At 56.6% G+C, this 19,111-nt stretch overlaps 1 protein-coding gene across 1 annotated transcript; it reads right to left on the bottom strand.

Annotated features, from left to right (window-relative positions):
• Positions 1–1,459: 1,459 nt before the first annotated feature.
• On the bottom strand, positions 1,460–15,725 carry RAB11B (RAB11B, member RAS oncogene family). Its single transcript, XM_001147785.8, has 5 exons — positions 15,424–15,725; positions 5,848–6,043; positions 3,632–3,825; positions 3,346–3,426; positions 1,460–2,478 (listed from the first exon to the last, which is right to left on the bottom strand). Exons 1-5 carry the CDS (start codon positions 15,461–15,463, stop codon positions 2,333–2,335), a joined length of 657 nt encoding a protein of 218 aa, XP_001147785.2. The 5' UTR covers positions 15,464–15,725; the 3' UTR covers positions 1,460–2,332.
• Between the last annotated feature and the right edge of the window lie 3,386 nt (positions 15,726–19,111).

Below are 19,111 nucleotides of genomic sequence, written 5' to 3'. Positions count from 1 at the left end.
AATAATAAAAGATTTAAGAACAGAGTCTGGCAGAGTGAGCAGGACGTGCTTATTAAATCACTGAAATCAGAGTAATTAAACTGGCATTGCTGGCTTCTGACTCTTAAAGGGACACAGAGTATGTCAGTCAGTCCCCATCTCAGGCCTAGCAGATAGTGGCGGCTCTAGAAATATTTGTTGATCTTTTGACTGCTTGAAATTCAAGGTGCTAAGGCCAGTCATGGTAGCTCACGCCTGTAATCCCAGCACTTTGGGAGGTCGAGGCGGGTAGATCATCTGAGGTCAGGAGTTCGAGACCAGCCTGGGCAACATGGCAAAACTCTGTCTCTACTAAAAATACAAAAATAAGCTGGGTGTGGTCACATTGCCTGTAATCCCAGCTACTCCAGAGGCTGAGGCAGGAGAATCCCTTGAACCTGGGAGGTGGAGGTTGCAGTGAGCCAAGATCACGCTACTGCACTCCAGCCTGGGTGACAGAGCAAGGCTCTGTCTCAAAACAAACAAAAAACTCAAGGTGCTTTCTTGCTTAGCACCCAATGCCTCTGTCCACCACATGACCTGCCCTGCCCAAACCCAGGGGAATCCATGTCCCAGGGGTCTCTGTGAATGGGCCTTGGAGCCCAAGGTGCCCAGGTGCCTCCAATTCTGCCAGTTAGCTCTGTGCCAGGCTGCTCCCTGGGCCTGGAGCACACACCTTGGCTCATTTCAACTCCTGTGTCTACACAGCTCCCAGCGACCTGGAGCTCTTCTGGGAAAAGGTGTCTGCGATCCCCTATCCCTCCAGGCAGGGCAGCCAGTCTAGAATCAAGAGGGAATGGTGCTGTCCTCTCTCATGGGTCCCCAGGGTCTTCAGGGTGTGGGTGGCCTCTTCAGCTAGAGGCTGGAGCTTTTGGACAGCTGCTGGCAGCTCACACTGGTCCCAAGGTCACTGCAGGGGTGAGGTGGAGGGAGACGCTGGATCCTGGGAAGAGGAACTCCATGCCACACATTTTGCTGTCCCTGGCATTTCCCCACTGGGCCCTCCTCCGGTGTCAGTTTAGGGTGGAGACAGCTGGCATCACCAACATCCACTGGGCAAGTCACCCTCGTCAGGACCCCACGGGAGGGGAGGCCCTGGCAGGAGACAAAGTGATGAACCCTGGCCACTGCCCTTGGCTCCCATCCCCATCAGGGGACGCCCGCAGGCCTGGGGTCCTAGGACCCAGGAGTTTAAAGTCAAGGACAAGCGGCAGCCTTCCCTCCCTCCCTGCCACAGGGGCAGCTTGACCAGGGCCCACCCCAACTGCACTGGCCGACTTCCACGCTGCCCTTGGCAGGTGCCGGGGTCCTCTCGCTTCCTGTGGGGTGGGCTGGGGAGACGGGGGGTCTGGCCTGCATTGGGGAACGTGCAGCGAGAGGGGCCTCAGCCCAGGAGCTGGCGCCTGGCGGAAAAGAAAGAAGACAGAGGCGCAGCGGCAGGTTTCTGTACAGGAAGTCAGATTATACATTTCAGTAACGGGTGGGGTGACGGGGACGGGGCAACAGCGCAGGGGCCACAGGGAGAAGAAGAGATCGAGAGCTGGGGTTTGGCGTAAATCTTACAAAGTGTATAAAGAATCTGTGTTTCTCTACATTAACAAAAACCAAAGGCTACAAGAGCGGTTGTATATACAAAACACGGAGATATTGCTTCACTTGCAAACAGGTTCCAGACCAGATGGGGAGACTAGACAGAGGAGGGGGACAGGGAGGGCCGAGAGGGCGCGTTGCGTGCAGGAGAGGGGAAGGGAGGGGGGGGGGGGGACGGGCTTCTCCCTGCATCGATCAACAGGCAGAGGTGGGAGGCCTGTGCGAGCTGCTGTGCGCGGAGGAGCGGGTGGGCGCTGAGAGCCCGGGGGGTCCGCCTGCCCCGGCCCCCGCTGCCTGGTTCTTCGGGCTTTGGCCCAGAGCACGGTTCTGGGTGGGGACGACGGGCTGGCTGGGCCACCCGGTCACAGAGGGAGGGAGGCAATCGCTCCCTAGAGTCGGCCAAGGAAAAGGGGAGAAGGCGGCGCCGTCCGCCCATCCTCCTCGCCTCTAGCCAGCCCCGTCCATCCTGCCGCCCTCCCCACCCCGCCAAGACGCTGTGGGGACCCGAGTTTCATGGCTGCAGCAAACCGGGGCTTCTAGCTTTTCCCCGGGCAGGACGGGGTAGCACTGGCTCCTGTCCTTCCTGGGCCCCGGCCCGGCCGTGCAGAGCTCACTGGGAGGGCTGGAACGAGCCGGCCACAGAGGGACAGCAGGGAGGGGCCGGAGGACACCTTGGCGGGGGCGGGCGGAGGACGTGCACGCACGCTGGGCGGAGGCGCAGGGGTCACAGGTTCTGGCAGCACTGCAGCTTGTTGGGCTTCTGTCCGTCCGTGGTGGGCGGCACGCTGATGTCCACCACGTTGTTCCCCGGGGACTCGTCGTGGGCAGCGCGGTCTGCGATCTGTTTCTGTGACACGATGCGGTAGATCTCTGCAAAGGGGGTACAGGGGGACGTGGGGTGAGCCAGCATGTGCCCTGCCTGCCGAGGGGAACCCCTCCCTGCAGGACTCCAGAGCCCCTCTCCAGACCCCCACAGTGCCCCCATCACATCAGGGGTAACAAGGACAGGGGCTGCGCACCCAGCCAGGGCAGGACCCACATCTAGTCACAGCCAGCCCCAGCCTCTCGCTCCCTAAGATCAGAAGCACCCTCCTCCCTCAGAGGTAAACTCCCAGAAGCCAAAAGGCTCCAGGTCCCTGAGGCTACCCGCCTCCCCGCAGCGCCAAGAGTTAAGGCAGGGCCCATCCCCAGGAACTGGGGCCAGGGGGTCTCTGTGTCCCCAGTGCCAGCAAGGGCTAGACCTGGTCTGACCCTGTGAAGTGTCCAGGTGGACCGGCAGGTTTAACAAGCAAAGGTTAGGGGTGGTGGTGGAAAAAAATCAAACAGGCCAGGTGCAGTGGCTCACGCCTGTAATCCCAGCACTTTGGGAGGCTGAGGCAGGAGGATCACTTGAGCCCAGGAGTTCGAGATCAACCTGGCCAACATTGTGAAATCCTGTCTCTACTAAAAATTACAAAAATTAGCGGGTGTGGTGGCAGGCACCTGTAATCCCAGCTACTCGAGAGGCTGAGGCAGGAGAATTGCCTGAACCTGGAAGGCAGAGGTTGCAGTAAGCTGAGATCAAGCCACCGCACTCCAGCCTGGGCAAAGAGCAAAACTCCATCCTGCCCCGACAAAAAAAAGAAAAAAAACAAAAAGAAAAAAACAAGCAAACGAACAAAACAAGCGAAGGTTCAGAGGCCGTGTTCCACCCTGCCTGGCTGGTGCCCTACCCACACCCATCTGGTCCCCGGCCACCTGTGAGGATGTTCTTGAATGCTTCCTCTACGTTAGTGGAATCCAAGGCTGAGGTCTCGATGAAAGACAAGTTGTTCTTTTCTGGAACAAAGAATACTGCCTAGGTGAGTGGGGAGGCAGGGTGACAGGCTCCCACATGCTCTCAGGGACCCCGCCCACCCACCTGGCCCATCCCAAGGCCACTCCTCAGGGAAGGGAAGCCAGGGCTGTGGCCGGGGCCCCAACACTGTGAGGGGCCTCCTGCCTTCCAGACACCTCTCTGATGCCTGCGTCTCCGTCTGCTCACCTGCGAAGGCGCGGGCCTCGTCAGTGGGCACAGCCCGCAGGTGGCGCAGGTCACTCTTGTTGCCCACCAGCATGATGACGATGTTGCTGTCTGCGTGGTCCCGCAGCTCCTTCAGCCAGCGCTCCACGTTTTCATAGGTCAGGTGCTTGGCGATGTCGTACACCAGCAGGGCGCCCACTGCACCACGGTAGTACCTGCGGGGTCAGGGGCCCATGAGCCTCTCTGGAGGACGACCATGGGCAGCGGCGCCTCACGGGTAACAGCACACATGACGCCCAGGGTGGGTCGTCCAGGGCCGAGCCAAGGGGCAGTCATTGTGGCCTCAAGGGAAGGGTGTGTGTCTGGAGGCCCCAGCGCTGCTCCCTGGATCCAGCTCTGAAATGTGGGGGTCTGAGGAGGGAGTTTGGGAGCTGGAAATAGAAGATACCGTGAGGTCATCAAAAAAAGGGAAGAAGGGGCTGGGCATGGTGGCTCATGCCTGTAATCCCAGCACTTTGGGAGGCTGAGGCGGGTGGATCACTTGAGGCTGGGAGTTTCAGACCAGCCTGGGCAACATGGCGATACCCCATCTCTACTAGAAAAACACAAAAATTGGCTGGGGGTGGTGGCTCATGCCTGTAATCCCAGCACTTTGGGAAGCCGAGGCAGGTGGATCACGAGGTCAGGAATTCAAGATCAGCCTGGCCAAGATGGTGAAACCCCATCTCTACTAAAAATACAAAAATTAGCCAGGTGTGGTGGCAGGCGCCTGTAATCCCAGCTACTCGGGAGGATAAGGCAGGAGAATTGCTTGAACCTTGGGGGGCGGGGACGGAGGTTGCAGTGAGCCGAGATTGTGACACTGCACTTCAGTCTGGATGACAGAGTGAGACTCTATCTCAAAAAAATAAATAAATAGGCCGGGCATGGTCGCTCACGCCTGTAATCCCAGCACTTTGGGAGGCCAAGGCGGGCAGATCATGAGGTCAGGAGATCGAGACCATCCTGGCTAATGCGGTGAAACCCCATCTCTACTAAAAATACAAAAAATTGGCCAGGCGAGGTGGTGGGCGCCTGTAGTCCCAGCTGCTCGGGAGGCTGAGGCAGGAGAATGGCATGAACCTGGGAGGCAGAGCTTGCAGTGAGCTGAGACTGCGCCACTGCACTCCAGCCTGGGCGACAGAGTGAGACTCTGTCTCAAAAACTAAAAATAAAAAATTAATTAATTAATTAATTAAATTAGCCAGGCATGGTGGCACAGGCCTGTAGCCCCAGCTACTCAGGAGGCTGAGGCAGGAGAATCGCTTGAGCCTGGGAGGTCAAGGGGGCAGTGAGCTGCAATTGTGGCACTGCACTCCAGCCTGGGCAACAGAGCAAGACCCTGTCTCCAAAAAAGAGGAGGCGACAGCCAGGCACGGTGGCTCACGCCACCTGTAATCTCAGTACTTTGGGAAGCCGAAAGGGTGGATCACCTGAGGTCGGGAGTTTGAGACCAGCCTGACCAATGTGGAGAAACCCCATCTCTACTAAAAATACAAAATTAGCCTGGTATGGCGGCATGTGCCTATAATCCCAGCTACTTGGGAGGCTGAGGCAGGAGAATCGCTTGAACCCAGGAGGCGGAGGTTGCAGTGAGCCGAGATCGTGCCATCGCACTCCAGCCTGGGCGACAAGAGTGAAACTCCATCTCAAAAAAAAAAAAAAACAAGAGGAGGTGACAGAGAGACAGATGTACCTGAGGGATGAAGGAGATGGGAGGGAGCCCAGAGGATCTCAAGACGGTGGTGGGAATGGCCGGGGGGCTTGGGAGGGGTCCAGAAAAAGGCAGCTGAGTGGGTCCTGATGGCTGGCAAGCCTTTGCAGGGAATGGAGGCCAGGCCCAGGTGGGAGGACAGGAGGCGTGTGGGATCAGGTGTGGGCACCAGTGAGGAGGGAAGCTGAGGGAGGAGGAAGGCTGGGATGCTGGCTGGGTAGGGGCAGCGGCAAGGCGGAGTGGCCTGAGCCAGGTCCTCACTGCACTTGGTACCCAGAGATACCCTGGTGTGGCCAAGGCTGGGCGCTGGTCAGCCTGAGGGTCCCACGGCGCATGGCTAAAGTGTTCTTCCAGCCTCACTCCCTGCTCTTGGGAGCACACTCTCCCCTTCTCCTGCCCAACTCCTACACATCCTTCCAAGCCCACGCGCTGCAAGCCCACGCCCCCGAATCTCAGCGTCCCTGCCCAGGCTGCCGACACGCACGCGGAGGTGATGGCGCGGTAGCGCTCCTGGCCAGCGGTGTCCCAGATCTGCGCCTTGATGGTCTTGCCGTCCACCTGGATGCTGCGGGTGGCGAACTCCACGCCGATGGTGCTCTTGCTCTCCAGGTTGAACTCGTTGCGGGTGAAGCGCGACAGCAGGTTGCTCTTGCCCACGCCTGAGTCCCCGATGAGCACCACTGGGCGGGAAGGCGAGGTTCTGTGAATCCCCACACTCCACCCACGACTGCCCCCACAACCTTCCCGCCGGTTCCCTGGGTGCTGCACCAACGCGGCTGCCAACGGTGTGGAGGAGTCGGGAGATGCCTGGAGCCCAGAGCCTGCAGGCACTGTGCTAAGTGGTGCAGAAGTGAAGGCAGGCTCCTGCCTTCCAGAAACAGCCACTGCGGATAGCACAACACCTGCCCGTGTCTGGTCCTCAGAGCAGGGCTGTCCCAGCTGGGGCAAGGGGACCCAGGCAGCCAGGCAGGCAGAGCAGCTCGAGATCCATCAACCCTGAGCCTCCACCTGCAGCCTGGTGGCTGGGCAGCCAGACACGGCTTGAGAAGGCTCCTGAGCGGGGTGACCTTGGGCAAGTCACTTCACCTCTGGACTACTTTTTCCAAATGTGTGAACAGGAAGGCAGTCACAGGAGGAGGAAGTAAGAGCAGGCATGGCCAGGCACGGTGGCTCCCGCCTGTAATCTCAATGCTTTGAGAGGCCGAGCCGGGCGGATCACTTGAGGTCGGGAGTTCGAGACCAGCCTGGCCAACATGGCGAAATCCCGTCTCTATAAAAAATACAAAAATTACCCGGGCACGGTGGCTCACACCTGTAATCCCAGCACTTTGGGAGGCCGAGGCGGGTGGATCACGAGGTCAGGAGATCGAGACCATCCTGGCTAACATGGTGAAACCCCATCTCCACTAAAAATACAATAAAATTAGCTGGGTGTGGTAGCGGGCGCCTGTAGCCCCAGCTACTTGGGAGGCTGAGGCAGGAGAATGGCGTGAATCCGGGAGGCGGAGCTTGCAGTGAGCCGAGATCACGCCACCGTACTCCAGCCTGGGTGACAGAGCGAGACTCCATCTCAAAAAAAAAATAATAATAATAATAATTAGCCAGGCGTGGTGGCTACTGTAGCCCCAGCTACTCAGGAGGCTGAGGCAGGAGAATCGCTTGAGCCCAGGAGGTGGAGGCTGCAGTGAGCTGAGATCGAATCACTGCACTCCAGCCTGGGCAACAGAGATTCTGTCTCCCCCCACGAAAAGAGCAGGCATCGCACAGGAAGGGACACGAGTAGGCAGCTGTCACGGTTGTTGTGGTTTCTGGTCAGGGCGTGGGAAGGGTCACTGCTCCAGGTATGTAAGTGACAGGACACGAGGAGCTACTCCCACCTCAACCCCCACCTCTCCTGGTGCAGCAAACCCACATCCAGCTTCGGCACAGATGGCTGAGTGGGGAACAGGAATGTGCCCTGAGGACGCAGCCTGGAGGAAAGAGCCTGCAGCCACCTCCCACCACCCCTGTCCCCAGGGTCAGGTCCCCTGCTGAGCTGCAGGGAGCTCCAGCCAAGGCTAAGTCCTCATTCAAGGGGCAGTCCATGTGGCAGTCCACGTGTGTGCACAGCTCCTCACAAGGCTCCAACACAGGTATGCATTGTCCCAGGAGGGGGGTGCACAGCACAGCAGCTTGCCAAGATGCAAACCCTGGCCCAGAAAGGAGTCAGCGCAGCGTGGACAGAACAGAGATGAGGGTTTGTGGGCAACAGCACCCAGGGATGGGGGCCTGAGCCCAGTCGACACGGGGTGTGCAGCAGGCCTGTCTCATGCTGGCCAAGGAGCATCAGGAACACATTCCCTGAGCAGAGCAGGTGCCTGCTGGTCAGGCCAGGGGTGAGCTGCCTTGTAAACTGTTTCCTGTCCCAGCCATGGAAGCACTGTCCCTATGGGCCCAGCCGCCCCAGGCTCTGGGGTGGGGTCTGGGTGAGCTGTTCCCAGACCCAGAACATACCATGTGGGGAAGATCAGTGTGTGTGTGTGCACTTGAATACAGCCAACCAGACGCCCCTGCCAGAAGCCCCGTGGACCCCCAAGTGTGGGCCTTGGGCCCCGGCACCTGAGGGTGGGTTGGCTCAGTGGCTTGGTCATCCCTGGTCCCAGGGAGTTAGGGGGCATCCACTGAGGATGAGGCTTCCTTGTCCGGGAAGAGATGGGTATGGCTGTTCCTCCTGAGCTCGGGGAGGTGCTGGCAGCCAGGCTGAGCCCTGGCTGACCCAGAGGTCCGCTGGCCCCACCCGGGACCCCTGCTACATTGAGGGAGCAGGCCCTGGAGCCCACCAGGCAGCCCTCCTCTGCCCTTCCCCTGGCCACACTGTGGGGCTGTACCTACACGTTTGGAATTTTCCCTCTAGAAAACATTCTCTCCTGACCCAACTTCCTGCCTCGGGCACTGGAAGGTATCATCTACACTCACTCACTCCACCTCCTGTCCCCCAGTCCTAGAACTCAAACCAAGCATGCTTTCGCCCCCACAGTCAGCGTCAGCCTCAGCTACCCCCACTCCCCCGGGCCTGTGCAGCAGGCACCCAGCCAGCTCTCCCTCCTTCCCTGCCTGCAGGGGCTCCACACCCCGACTCCTCTCCTCACAGTCACTCCCACTCAGTCTCCCACTCTACCTTCGAACCTCAGGGAGCCTCAGGACAGGCATCTCTGTCCACACCCAGTCCCCAGGTGACCCCATCCAGGCTCATGGCTGTAAATACCAGCCATGGGCTGGTAACTCCTATATTACCTCTCTCCCTAGAAGCCCAGACTGGCGTGCCCATTGTCTCCTTCATGTCTCCTCAGGGGCCCCAGGCCCCTCATACCCAGAAGAGCAGAGCCAAGCTCCCGATCACTCCCTAAGCCTGCTCACCCACCGCTCACCTACCCTCCTTATCTTGGTTAACTTTGGCTTGGTCCTACCAGGCACTCACGCCAGAAACCTGGAGTCATTCTCGACTCCTTCCTTTCTCTCGCATCTCAGAATCAATCCTTCAGCACATCCGAAACAGATCCAAGAGAAGGGAGGACGAGGGGTGCACCCCCCCATGTATCCCTGGGCGATTCCATTCCAGACTCTCAGACCCTGGAAGGTATTGTCTGTGCGGTCCCTGTGTTCACGCTCATCACCAACCAAAACGCTGTCCTCCTGCAGCAGCCACCAGAGGGCGCCAGTGAGTGCTGAGCCAGGGCACCTCCCTCCCTCCTCTGCAGACAACCCTCCGTGACCCCCACCTTCCGCAGGGGAAAAGCCACAGTCCTCCCCGCTGCCCACAGGGCCCTCCCCTCCTCCCTCCCGCCCCCTGGCTCACTCTGCTCCAGCCACACAGGCCTCCATGCTGTTCCCCCAACACGCCAGGTGCGATTCTGCCTCAGGGCCTTTGCACGGGTTGCTCCTGCTGCCAGAAACGCTCTTCTCCAGGCACACACCTGGCTCCCTCCCTCATCCCCTTCGTGTGGCCCCTTAAATGCCACTTGGCCAAGAAGGCCCTCCCTGCTATGCTACTAAAACTCTACTCTCCGAATTACCCTGCTCCCGGACCCAGCTCTTCCTCTGTCACTCTTGTCACTCTCTTACCTGTCAGGTGGCATTTATCTTTTGCCAGTCTGCCCCAAGGGCAGGAATCAGGTCCTGGCACAGTGCTTGGCACACAATAAACACCCAAGAAAATGTCTGTCAAGTGAACAAACAAAATGCCAAAAAGGCTGGCAGAGCCTCCCACGCATGCCGCCTGCCCCATACCTAGAGGATGCCAGGTCACCACCCTTGGGCCACAGGTGAGGAGGGCAGGATCAGGCAGCCCCTACAACCCCACCTGGTACCCGCTCTGGTTGGCTGCTTGGAAGCCAAGAATCACAAGAACAAGGAGAATATTCGATGAGCTTGTGCTAACAAAGCTCTTGATGTGCGTTACTTCGCAGAAGCCTCGTGTAGCCCATTTTTACAGATGAGGAAACTGAGGCTTGGATGGGGAACGGGGTGCGGGGCAGAGCAGGACCCTGAAGCTATGCATGTTTGTGGGCTCGCCCTCACCTCCCAACAGTGTTCCCCAAGTGACTTGTCTGGAGCCACCGCCTGGGAAGTGAGCCAGGCAGGATTTGAACCCAGGTCTTCTGCATTCACAGTCCAAGTTCTTCCTTCGCAACTCACTGCCACACTCACTGTCCTACCCCAAACCCCAGCACGTGGCTCGGGAGTCGTGGTTCTGCCTTATGGGGTGGGCATTGAGGCTCTGGGCACCCCAGCTCCCACCGCATAGGGCAGCCTGTCCCCCTGGGGCGGCCAGCAAACTCCTACTCATCCTTCAAGACCCCTCGGCTCAGACCTCTCCTCTCCCCAAAGACCACTGCTTGGCCTGGCGTGCAAGACCTAAGACAACGGGGCTGGCATTCTCTCACGTCACCATGGGTGCCCCGCACAGGGCTACCAAGTGGACTTCAGAGAAAGACAGGAAGATGGCCGGGTACAGTGGCTCATGCCTGTAATCCTGTAATCCCAGCACTTGGGGAGGCCGAGGCAAGCGGATCATTTGAGGTCAGGAGTTTGAGACCAACCTGACTAACATGGTGAAACCCCGTCTCTATGAAAAATACAAAAATTAGCCGGGTGTGGTGGTGGAGGCTGAGGCAAGAGAATCATCTGAACCTGGGAGGCGGAGGTTGCAGTGAGCCGGGATCGTGCCACTGCACTCCAAGCTGGGCGACACAGCGAGACTCCATCTCAAAAAAAAAAAAAAAAAAAGAAAGATGGAAAGAGGTGGAGTGAATGTAGGCGTGTGGCCCAGCACCTCCCAACCAAGCCAGTAGGGATGAGAATCGGCTCCCAGGCCACTGGGGGCCAAGATGGACTCACTGTGAGGGCCCCCATCTACACCACCAACCTTAACCTCCTTTCCACGGCAGCTACGGGAGCCTGGCCAAGGCCAGGCAGGTCTGCTCAGTTCTCACGTCCTCAGGAAATAAGACAGGAAACTCGGGCCCTGCCCAGGCATTCCGACACCTTCACACCATTCCAGCCTTGCCCCAGCTGTACAGCCTTAGCGGCTCCTCAGCCCCATCAGTTTGTTTGTTTTTGTTTGTTTGTATTGAGATGGAATCTCCCTCGCCCAGGCTGGAGTGCACTGACACAATCTCAGCTCACTGTAATCTCCGCCTCCTGAGTTCAAGAGATCCTCCTGCCTCAGCCTCCCGAGTAGCCGGGATTATAGGCGTGCACCACGATGCCCAGATAATTTTTGTATTTTTAGTAGAGGTGGGGTTTTGCCATGTTGGCCAGGCTGTCTCAAACTCCTGACTTCAAGTGATTCACCCACCTCGGCCTTCCAAAGTACTAGGATTCCAGGCGTGAGCCATGGCACCCAGCCCCATCAGTTTTGCCCTCAAGCACCTTGGCCAGGCTGGGTCCCCAGTGCTTTGCAGGCCTCAGCTGTCCACATTCTCAGGGCTGCCCCAGGGACAGATGTAAATATTATCATTCTCCCTGAACAGCTGGGGACACTCAACCCAGAGTGACCAAGTCAGAGCAAAGGCCAAATGGCCACTGAACAGATCAATGACAGGCCAGGTGCAGTGGCTCACGCCTGTAATCCCAGCACTTTGGGAGGCCAAGGCGGGTGGATCACTTGAGCTCAGGAGTTCGAGACCAGCCTGTCAACATGGCGAAACCCCGTCTCTACTAAAAATACAAAAAATAGGTGGGCATGGTGGTAGGCACCTGTAATCCCAGCTACTCAGGAGGCTGAGGCAGGAGAATCATTTGAACCCAGGAGGCGGAGGTTGCAGTGAGCTGACACTAAGCCACTGCACTCCAGTCTGGGTGACAAAACAGGTGAATGGCAAAGAAGCTGAGCTGCCCAGCCAGTCCCTGGCACTGGGTGCCCGATGCAGAGAGGTGGCCAGCGGGGCAGCGGCGGGCTGGTCCAGGATGCAGGCTGGGAATGAAAACTTCATTGTCTAGGACACAAGCAATCTGTTGTCTTGGGGAAATAAAGAGCCCTTGAGGACACAGCTCCGAGCATTTCCACAGAAGTTGGTGGCTTCACTGGCTGGGAAGCGACCCCCCTACCCCAGACACGCCACTTGGCTGACAGAGCAGGCAAGCCCGGTTGGCAAAAACAAAGAACTGGCACCTCTGAGAAGTCCTAGGTGCCCTGGCCTGCCCCATGACAGTGTGGTGGCCCTGGGGGCCCAGACCGTAATGCTCAGGCAGACTGAGAGACCCTTCAGGGGAATGGTGCCCCCATTCCGGCAGAGCCTGGTGGAGCCAAGCAGTGCCCCATCCCTCCCCTGGAAGCTGGTCCTAAGCATCCTAGGCCCCAGGGACCGGCACTGGGGGCCACTCTTGTCTCAGCTCTTCTATGGGGAGGAGTACAGAGCCAGGGCACTGGAGGGACCCCCATTCTAAATGGGGAAGATGGTATGTTTGGGTCCCCAAACAGCAACTGGAACAGCAGGCCCACTGTGAGGTCTGCCCAGGCTTGAGGGCTGGGAGCTGCCTCAGGAGCCTCAGCACAGAAAGGGAAGCACCAGGCAGGCCTGTTCCCTGGGGACAGGGGCCACCTTGTCCTTGGGCAGGGGAGGGGTGGACAAGACCCAGAGGACAGGGCCTGGGGCAGCTGCGGCCCGTTTCCCCCACGACCCATGTCCTCCAGGGCCAGGTGAGCCCTGATTGGCCAGGGCCTCCAGGGTAGGGGAAGGCCTCTGAGAGGACCTCAGTGGCCCTTGGGGACACAGCTGCAACCATGGAGTACCAAGTCCATCAGAAAAGAAATCTGGGGTCCCATGGCAATTAGTGGCAGGCTATGAAAATGGCCCATGGCTAAAGGAGAAAATGTTAGGAGGATAAATGTGAGGCTCTATAATTAGGTACAAATCAACAGTGTCATTCCTGGGGGAAGGAAAGAACATTCACGGAGGAAAACAAATGGCACACGGGGCATCACCCGGGGGATCTGCTGGCCTCGGCCGCTGAAGTCAAGGGAGCCAGTGCATGATGTGGCCACCAAAAAAAAAAAAAAAAAAAATGCAGAGGCCAGGCACGGTGGCTCATGCCTGTAATCCCAGCACTTTGGGAGGCCGAGACAGGTGGATCACCTGAGGTCAGGAGTTCAAGATCAGCTGGCCAACATGGTGAAACCCTGTATCTACTAAAATACAAAAATTAGCCGGGTGTGGTGGGTGCTTGTAATCCCAGCTACTTGGGAGGCTGAGGCAGGAGAATCGTTTGAACCCGGGAGGCGGAGGCTGCAGTGAGCCGAGATTGCGCCACTGCACTCCAGGCTGGGTGACTAGAGTAAAATTCTGTCTCAAAAAAAAAAAAAAAAGAAAAGAAAAAGGAAAAGAAAAATATTGAAAGAGAACAGAGGAGGTCCTCTGATGAGCACAGCTGTGAAGGTGAGGCGGCAGATGACCAGTTTGGGAAACGCTGAACTTGTGGGTTAGATTTTTGCTACCAACTAGCTTGAGAAGGTCAGCAGGGCACCTGCTAGACTCAGTAAAAGGAGGCCAGTGTGAGGAGGGCAGCAGGGCAGGCACCGCCCCCCGCCCCCCACACCGCCTGCCCGCCAAATGCCAGATGCCGCAGAAGCTAGATCAGTGTTTCCAGGAAGCAGTCTCTGCAGACGAGTCCCGGGAACCACACAGCCTCTCCATTGCTCCTGACCCAGTAACTGTTCTGCTGGGAACGCACTTCAAGGAAATAATCCAAAGGGCAAAACCATGACTTGAGCAAACACTCGGAGCTGGGTCATTTAACACAGCAAAAGGGCGAAAATAACAAGCAGGGGATAACCACAGAAACCTGGATGGGGCATGTGGGGAGCAACACCCCTGCCCTGGCAGTGCCACGTCTGGGTGGGTGCCCAGCCAGGACCTGGGAGCAGCTGCCTCACGGTGGGCTGAGTGGAGACGGCACCCGATCAGCAGGACCCAAAGTTTAGTCCCCCTGTCTCCAGATGGCCCCTTAGAATCCCAGTCTCCAAAACCCTTCCAAAGCTTCCTCCTGCCACGAGGGGCGAGACCTTGGGCCGGGCACCTGCTGACCACAGAGCCTCACCCACCAGTGACATTATCAACCTGTGTGCAGCTGCCAGAGCCCTCAGTGCCACAGGACGACTCTAGGCCCTTGCAGAGGCACTTCCTCTCCCTCTCCTCGGAAGGCTTTCGCCACACGGACAGCCCAGGTGGGGAGACCTCTGCCCCATTCCCCACAATCAGAAGACGCTGGATGAGACCAGACACAAGGCCCAGCTAGGCCTGGTGCAAGCCACAGAGCACACTCGGAGGAACGGCTCAGCGAGGTGAGGATACCAACAGCTGATGTGCGACGCAGGCCCTCATAGAGCAGGCCGCAGGGTGAAGGCACCTTGGATCCAGGGGTTAGCCCTCAAGGGCTGCCATTGTCAGCCAGGGAGCCCAGCAACCAGGGCAGACCACTAGGCCAAAGTGTAGCTGGGCACAGAAGGCTCAGCTGAGAAACAAGGGACTCCGGCTTCCTCCAGCTGTCCCTAAACGGGCAATGGCTGCCTGATCTACCTAGGCCTTATGTGATGCTCCTAGAGCCCCCTCAGTCCCTCGGGCGGGGAAGACCCTCCAGCAGGCTGGCTGGGGCCCCGGCCATCAGTGCGCACGTGTTGGAAGAAGTTGGTCCAACAACCCCAAGTCCCAGATGCTGGCCACAAGCCCCCTAAGACACGCTTCCTGAGTGGGTGGCCTGGGCTCAATCGGGTTCCAACACTTATAAACTGTGTCTTTGTCACTCTGGGCCTCAGTTTCCCAACGTGTAAAAAGAGAGGCTGGTTAGTATCAACCTCAAAGGGCTGCAGTGAGGATTTTAGTTAATTCGGGTAAAGTGCTCAGAAAGTGCAAGTACTCGCTTAGCGCTGTTGAGAGTTCTGAGTGAAGAGACGGAATTCTTGCTGCACACACGGGTGCCTTTCCACTCAATCCCAGCTTTGCACCCCAATCCAAGGCTCCCACCACCACACACCTCACCCCCAGGCCCTCATGTCGGCCCAGCCCCCATTGCCTGCCCCGCCTCTCCCGGGCCCCACCCCCAAACACGCTGCCCCAATCAGGACAAGCCTCGTGAGAGCCCCGCCTCCATTTGCCCAGGCCCAACCCACCTATTGGTCACGCCCATCACGCCTTAGCCCCGCCCCTAAAAACCCCGCCCCCATCCCGAATCGCGCTTTCAGCCCAGCCCGGCCCGCCAAATCTTGGGAAGGCTCCACCCCCTGCGGAGGCCCCGCCCTAACAGCCTCTCCCACCGCTCCGGGCCCCACCCCCTCTAGGCTCCGGCCCCGCCTCGGCGCGTCCTAGGTCCCCCAGGTCTCTCCGGGCCTCCGGCTCCGTATAGCCGCGCATCCTAGCCCGAAGCTGATGCTGCCCGGTCGGCTCCGGCCTTCCCGGCTGCCTGACCCGCCGGGCCCCAAGCCCCGGGCTCCGGCCTGGGCCCAGCGGCCTGGAGCGCGGCCTTGGCCCGTCTGCCCGCCGCCTCGCCGCCACGACCTCGCCCGTCTGTGCCCCACCGGCCGCACCTTTGAATAGGTAGTCGTACTCGTCGTCCCGGGTCCCCATTGTCCTGGCGCTTCCGGCGGGATCGGCGACTCCGCAGCCCCACCACAAACACCCGACGGGGGCGGAGCCGGCCCCGCGCAGAGCGGCGGTTGAATGGCCTATCAGCGGCGAGTGGAGTAGCGACGGGCACCCAGCGGAGCCAATCAGAGATGGAAGTAGTGCTCTGAGGGTGGGCGCCGCTTGGTATCCACCCTCCTCGCCCTCGGTGTCCTGGAGAAAGGCGGAAGGAATGCGGACCTTTTTGAAGTGACGGACGCGCCAGCCTATCAGGGGCGAGCTCAAGAGGGCGGGGCGGAAGACTGCAGGAATGAAATGGATTGACAGACCAACTAACTAATGAGAGGCTTGATTGAGAACCTACCCGACTATCAGAGGACCTGTCCGGGAAGAGAAATGGGGCTACGTCCAGGTAATGCTACGATGCTTAACGTCCCGATGACGTCATAGGTCAGCGCGCGCCGCCCTGGTCGCCCCCCAAGCCCATAAATGACCATTTCCGGGGACCTCAGCGCTGGGTCCCCTTTCTTGGTTGCAGTCTCCATCTCTATATTGGGACTCATTGGGTTATCCTTCTGTGCCTCAGTTTCCTCCTCTGTAAACTGAAGAAACCCGTCTCATGGAATCTTTTGAAAATAACCAGATCAGCCAGGCGCGGTGGCTCACGCCTGTAATTCCAGGACTTTGGGAGGCCGAGGCTGGCGGATCACGAGGTCAGGAGTTCGAGACCAGCCTGACCAACATGGTGAAACCCCGTTTCTACTAAAAATACAAAAATTAGCCGGGCGTGGTCGCTGGTGCCTGTAAACCCAGCTACTCAGGAGGTTGAGGCAGGAGAATCGCTTGAACCCGGGAGGTGGAGGTTGCAGTGAGCCGAGATTGCACCAAGTGTGAATCAACCGTCCACTTTCTGCTATTCTTTGTTAAATAAATACTTTTAAATCCTTACTGGACACCAATGCTCTCCAACAGGACCTCCTACCACTACCGCTCTTTTGTCCTATATTTTACCACATAGGTAAAATATAAAAATAGGTAATATAGAAAATAAAATACATACTGCTGTATTGTCAGGTAGTGATAGGATTTACCACTACCTGACAATACAGTATGTGTTTGTTTTATATATTTAGGGTGTACAGCGTGTGTTTTGATACACATGTACCCAGTGAAATAATAATTACGACAGTTTTTTTTTTTTTTTGAGACGGAGTTTTGCTGTTGTCGCCCAGGCTGAAGTGCAATGGTGCGATCTCGGCGCACTGCAGCCTCTGCCTCCCGGGTTCAAGCGATTCTCATGCCTCAGCCTCCCGAATAGCTGGGATTACAGGCATGCACCACCATGCTTGGCTAATTTTTTTGTATTTTTAGTAGAGACGGGGTTTCTCCATGTTGGTCAGGCTGATCTCGAACTCCTGACCTCAGGTGATTCGCCCACCTTGGCCTCCCAAAGTGCTGGGATTACAGGCATTTTCACCACGCGTGGCCAATTATGAGAGTTAAGCAATTAACCTATCCATTGCCTTCCATAATTAACTGTGTGTGTAGTGAGAGTATCTAAAATGTACTTTCTTGGCAAATTTTCAATATACTATGCAAAATTATTAACACAAAGTATACATTACTTTTTGTTTGTTTGTTTTGGCTGGCTGCGGTGGCTTATGCCTAAAAACATGCCCTTTGAGGAGGCTGAGGTGGGAGGATCACTTGAGGCCAGGAGCTAGAGACCAGCCTAGGCAACATGTCAAAACCCAGTCTCTCAAAAAAAAAAAAAAAATCAAGGAAGGTCTAACAGGCAAAAAAAAAAGAAAGAAAGAAAAAAAGAAGAAAAAAAAAGAGAAAAGGAAAAAAAAGAAAAGAACAACAACAAAAATTAGCCAGATGTGGTGCATCATGCCAGGGTCCCAGATACTTGGGAGGCCAAGGCGGGAGGATCATTCGAGCCTGGGAAATCGAGGCTGCAGTGAGCCATGATCACCCCACTGCACTCCAGCTTGGGCAACAGAGCAAGACCCTGTCTCAAAAAAAAAAAAAAAAAAAAAAAAGCCTTGCTTTCCTGACCCATTGATCTGGTTGTTTTTTGTCCTCTGTCAGCAACATATCAGCCTGATGACGTCAGGGACTGTATCTGTCCCCATCGTTGCTGTAAGTTCCCCACTGCTGAATAAATACGTTTATTTATTCAGTGGTGAATAATCTAAGCCTAGAGTCAATGTACTAGTTATTAGAGCAGATGCCATTATCGCCTCTTGGATCTCATTCCCAGGGTGTTCATTGGGCATCTGTCAAAAAAACAAAATTACAACACATTTAGTTTAAAGATCTTAATTGATTTTATTTGCAATTCTACAATCGGGCCACACTTCATTTCACAAAATGAAACTAGTTTTCCCATGAGCTGAGCAGGTAGGTTGGTTTTACAGGCAGAAAAAGGGCCAAGTAAAGCACAAACAGAAAATAAAACGTGGAGGTCGGGTGTGGTGGCTCATGCCTGTAATCCCAGCACTTTGGAGGCCGAGGCAGGCAGATCACCTGAGGTCAGGAGTTCGAGACCAGCTTGACCAACATGATAATGATGATGAAACCCTATCTCTACTAACAATACAAAAACATTAGCCGGGCGCGGTGGCAGGTGCCTGTAATCCCAGCTACTCAGGAGGTTGAGGCAGGAGAATCACTTGAACCAGGGAGGTGGAGGTTGCAGTGAGCCAAGATCACACCATTGCACTCCAGGCTGGGCGAGCAGAGCAAAACTCCGACTCAAAAAAAAAAAAAGAAAAAAAGAAAAGAAAACTTGGATTGGTCATTTTAAAGTTTCCTTTTGGAGTCTGAGTCTTGCTCTGTCACCCAGGCTGGAGTGCAGTGGTGCGATCATAGCTCACTGCAACCTCAACTTCCTGGGATCAAGCAATCTTCCCACCTCAGCCTCCTGAGGAGCTAGGATCACAGGTGTGTGCCACCATGCCCAGCTATTTTTTTTTTTCAGAGACAGGGTCTTGCCATGTTGGCCAGGCTGGATTTGAACTCCTGAACTCAAGCAATCCTCCTGCCTTGGCCTCCCAAAGTGCTGGGATTACAGGCATGAGCCACCACCGCACTCAGCCCAAAGTTACTTTTCTTGTAAAGGTTAAAGCAGAGAGGACGTCCTTATCATGATGGCTAAAACTGACCTGGTGGGAGACTTGGCTATCCTATCTCTCTCTCTCCTGATTTTGTAGAAGGTCAGATAAACAACTTAGTTTCTTTTTGATCATGTAAGACTTTAGCGTGAGTGACTCCATTTTGGTTTAGTTTGTTGGGCCTGGTGTAGGAAGTCAGTCCAAAGTAATAGCCTCCTATAAGTTTTGTATAACACATCCTGCGTCCAGATTGGTGGGTTCTTGGTCTCGCTGACTCCAAGAATGAAGCCACAGACCCTCTGGTGAGTGTTACGGTTCTGAAAGATGGTGTGTCCAGAGTTTGTTCCTTCTGATATTCAGACATGTCTAGAGTTTCTTGCTTCTGGTGGGCTTTTGGTCTCGCTGACTTCAGGAGTGAAACTGCAGACCTTTGCGGTGAGTGTTACAGCTCATAAAGGCAGTGCGGACCCAAAGAGTGAGCAGCAGCAAGATTTACTGGGAAGAGTAAAAGAACAAAGTTTCCACAGCATGG

Source organism: Pan troglodytes, chromosome 20 (assembly GCF_028858775.2).
Source record: "Pan troglodytes isolate AG18354 chromosome 20, NHGRI_mPanTro3-v2.0_pri, whole genome shotgun sequence".
Taxonomy (NCBI): domain Eukaryota; kingdom Metazoa; phylum Chordata; class Mammalia; order Primates; family Hominidae; genus Pan; species Pan troglodytes.
Note: the sequence above shows the minus strand (reverse complement) of the source record. Positions and strands in the feature narration are given on the sequence as shown.

Excerpts from the sequence above, each read along its gene's own strand:
- RAB11B (XM_001147785.8), bottom strand. The coding sequence starts at position 15,463 with ATGGGGACCCGGGACGACGAGTACGACTACCTATTCAAAG. Across the intron at positions 6,044-15,423 it reads GTACGACTACCTATTCAAAG|TGGTGCTCATCGGGGACTCA; the intron begins GTGCGGCCGGTG and ends CTTCCCGCCCAG. Across the intron at positions 2,479-3,345 it reads ATTCAAGAACATCCTCACAG|AGATCTACCGCATCGTGTCA; the intron begins GTGGCCGGGGAC and ends CCCCCTTTGCAG.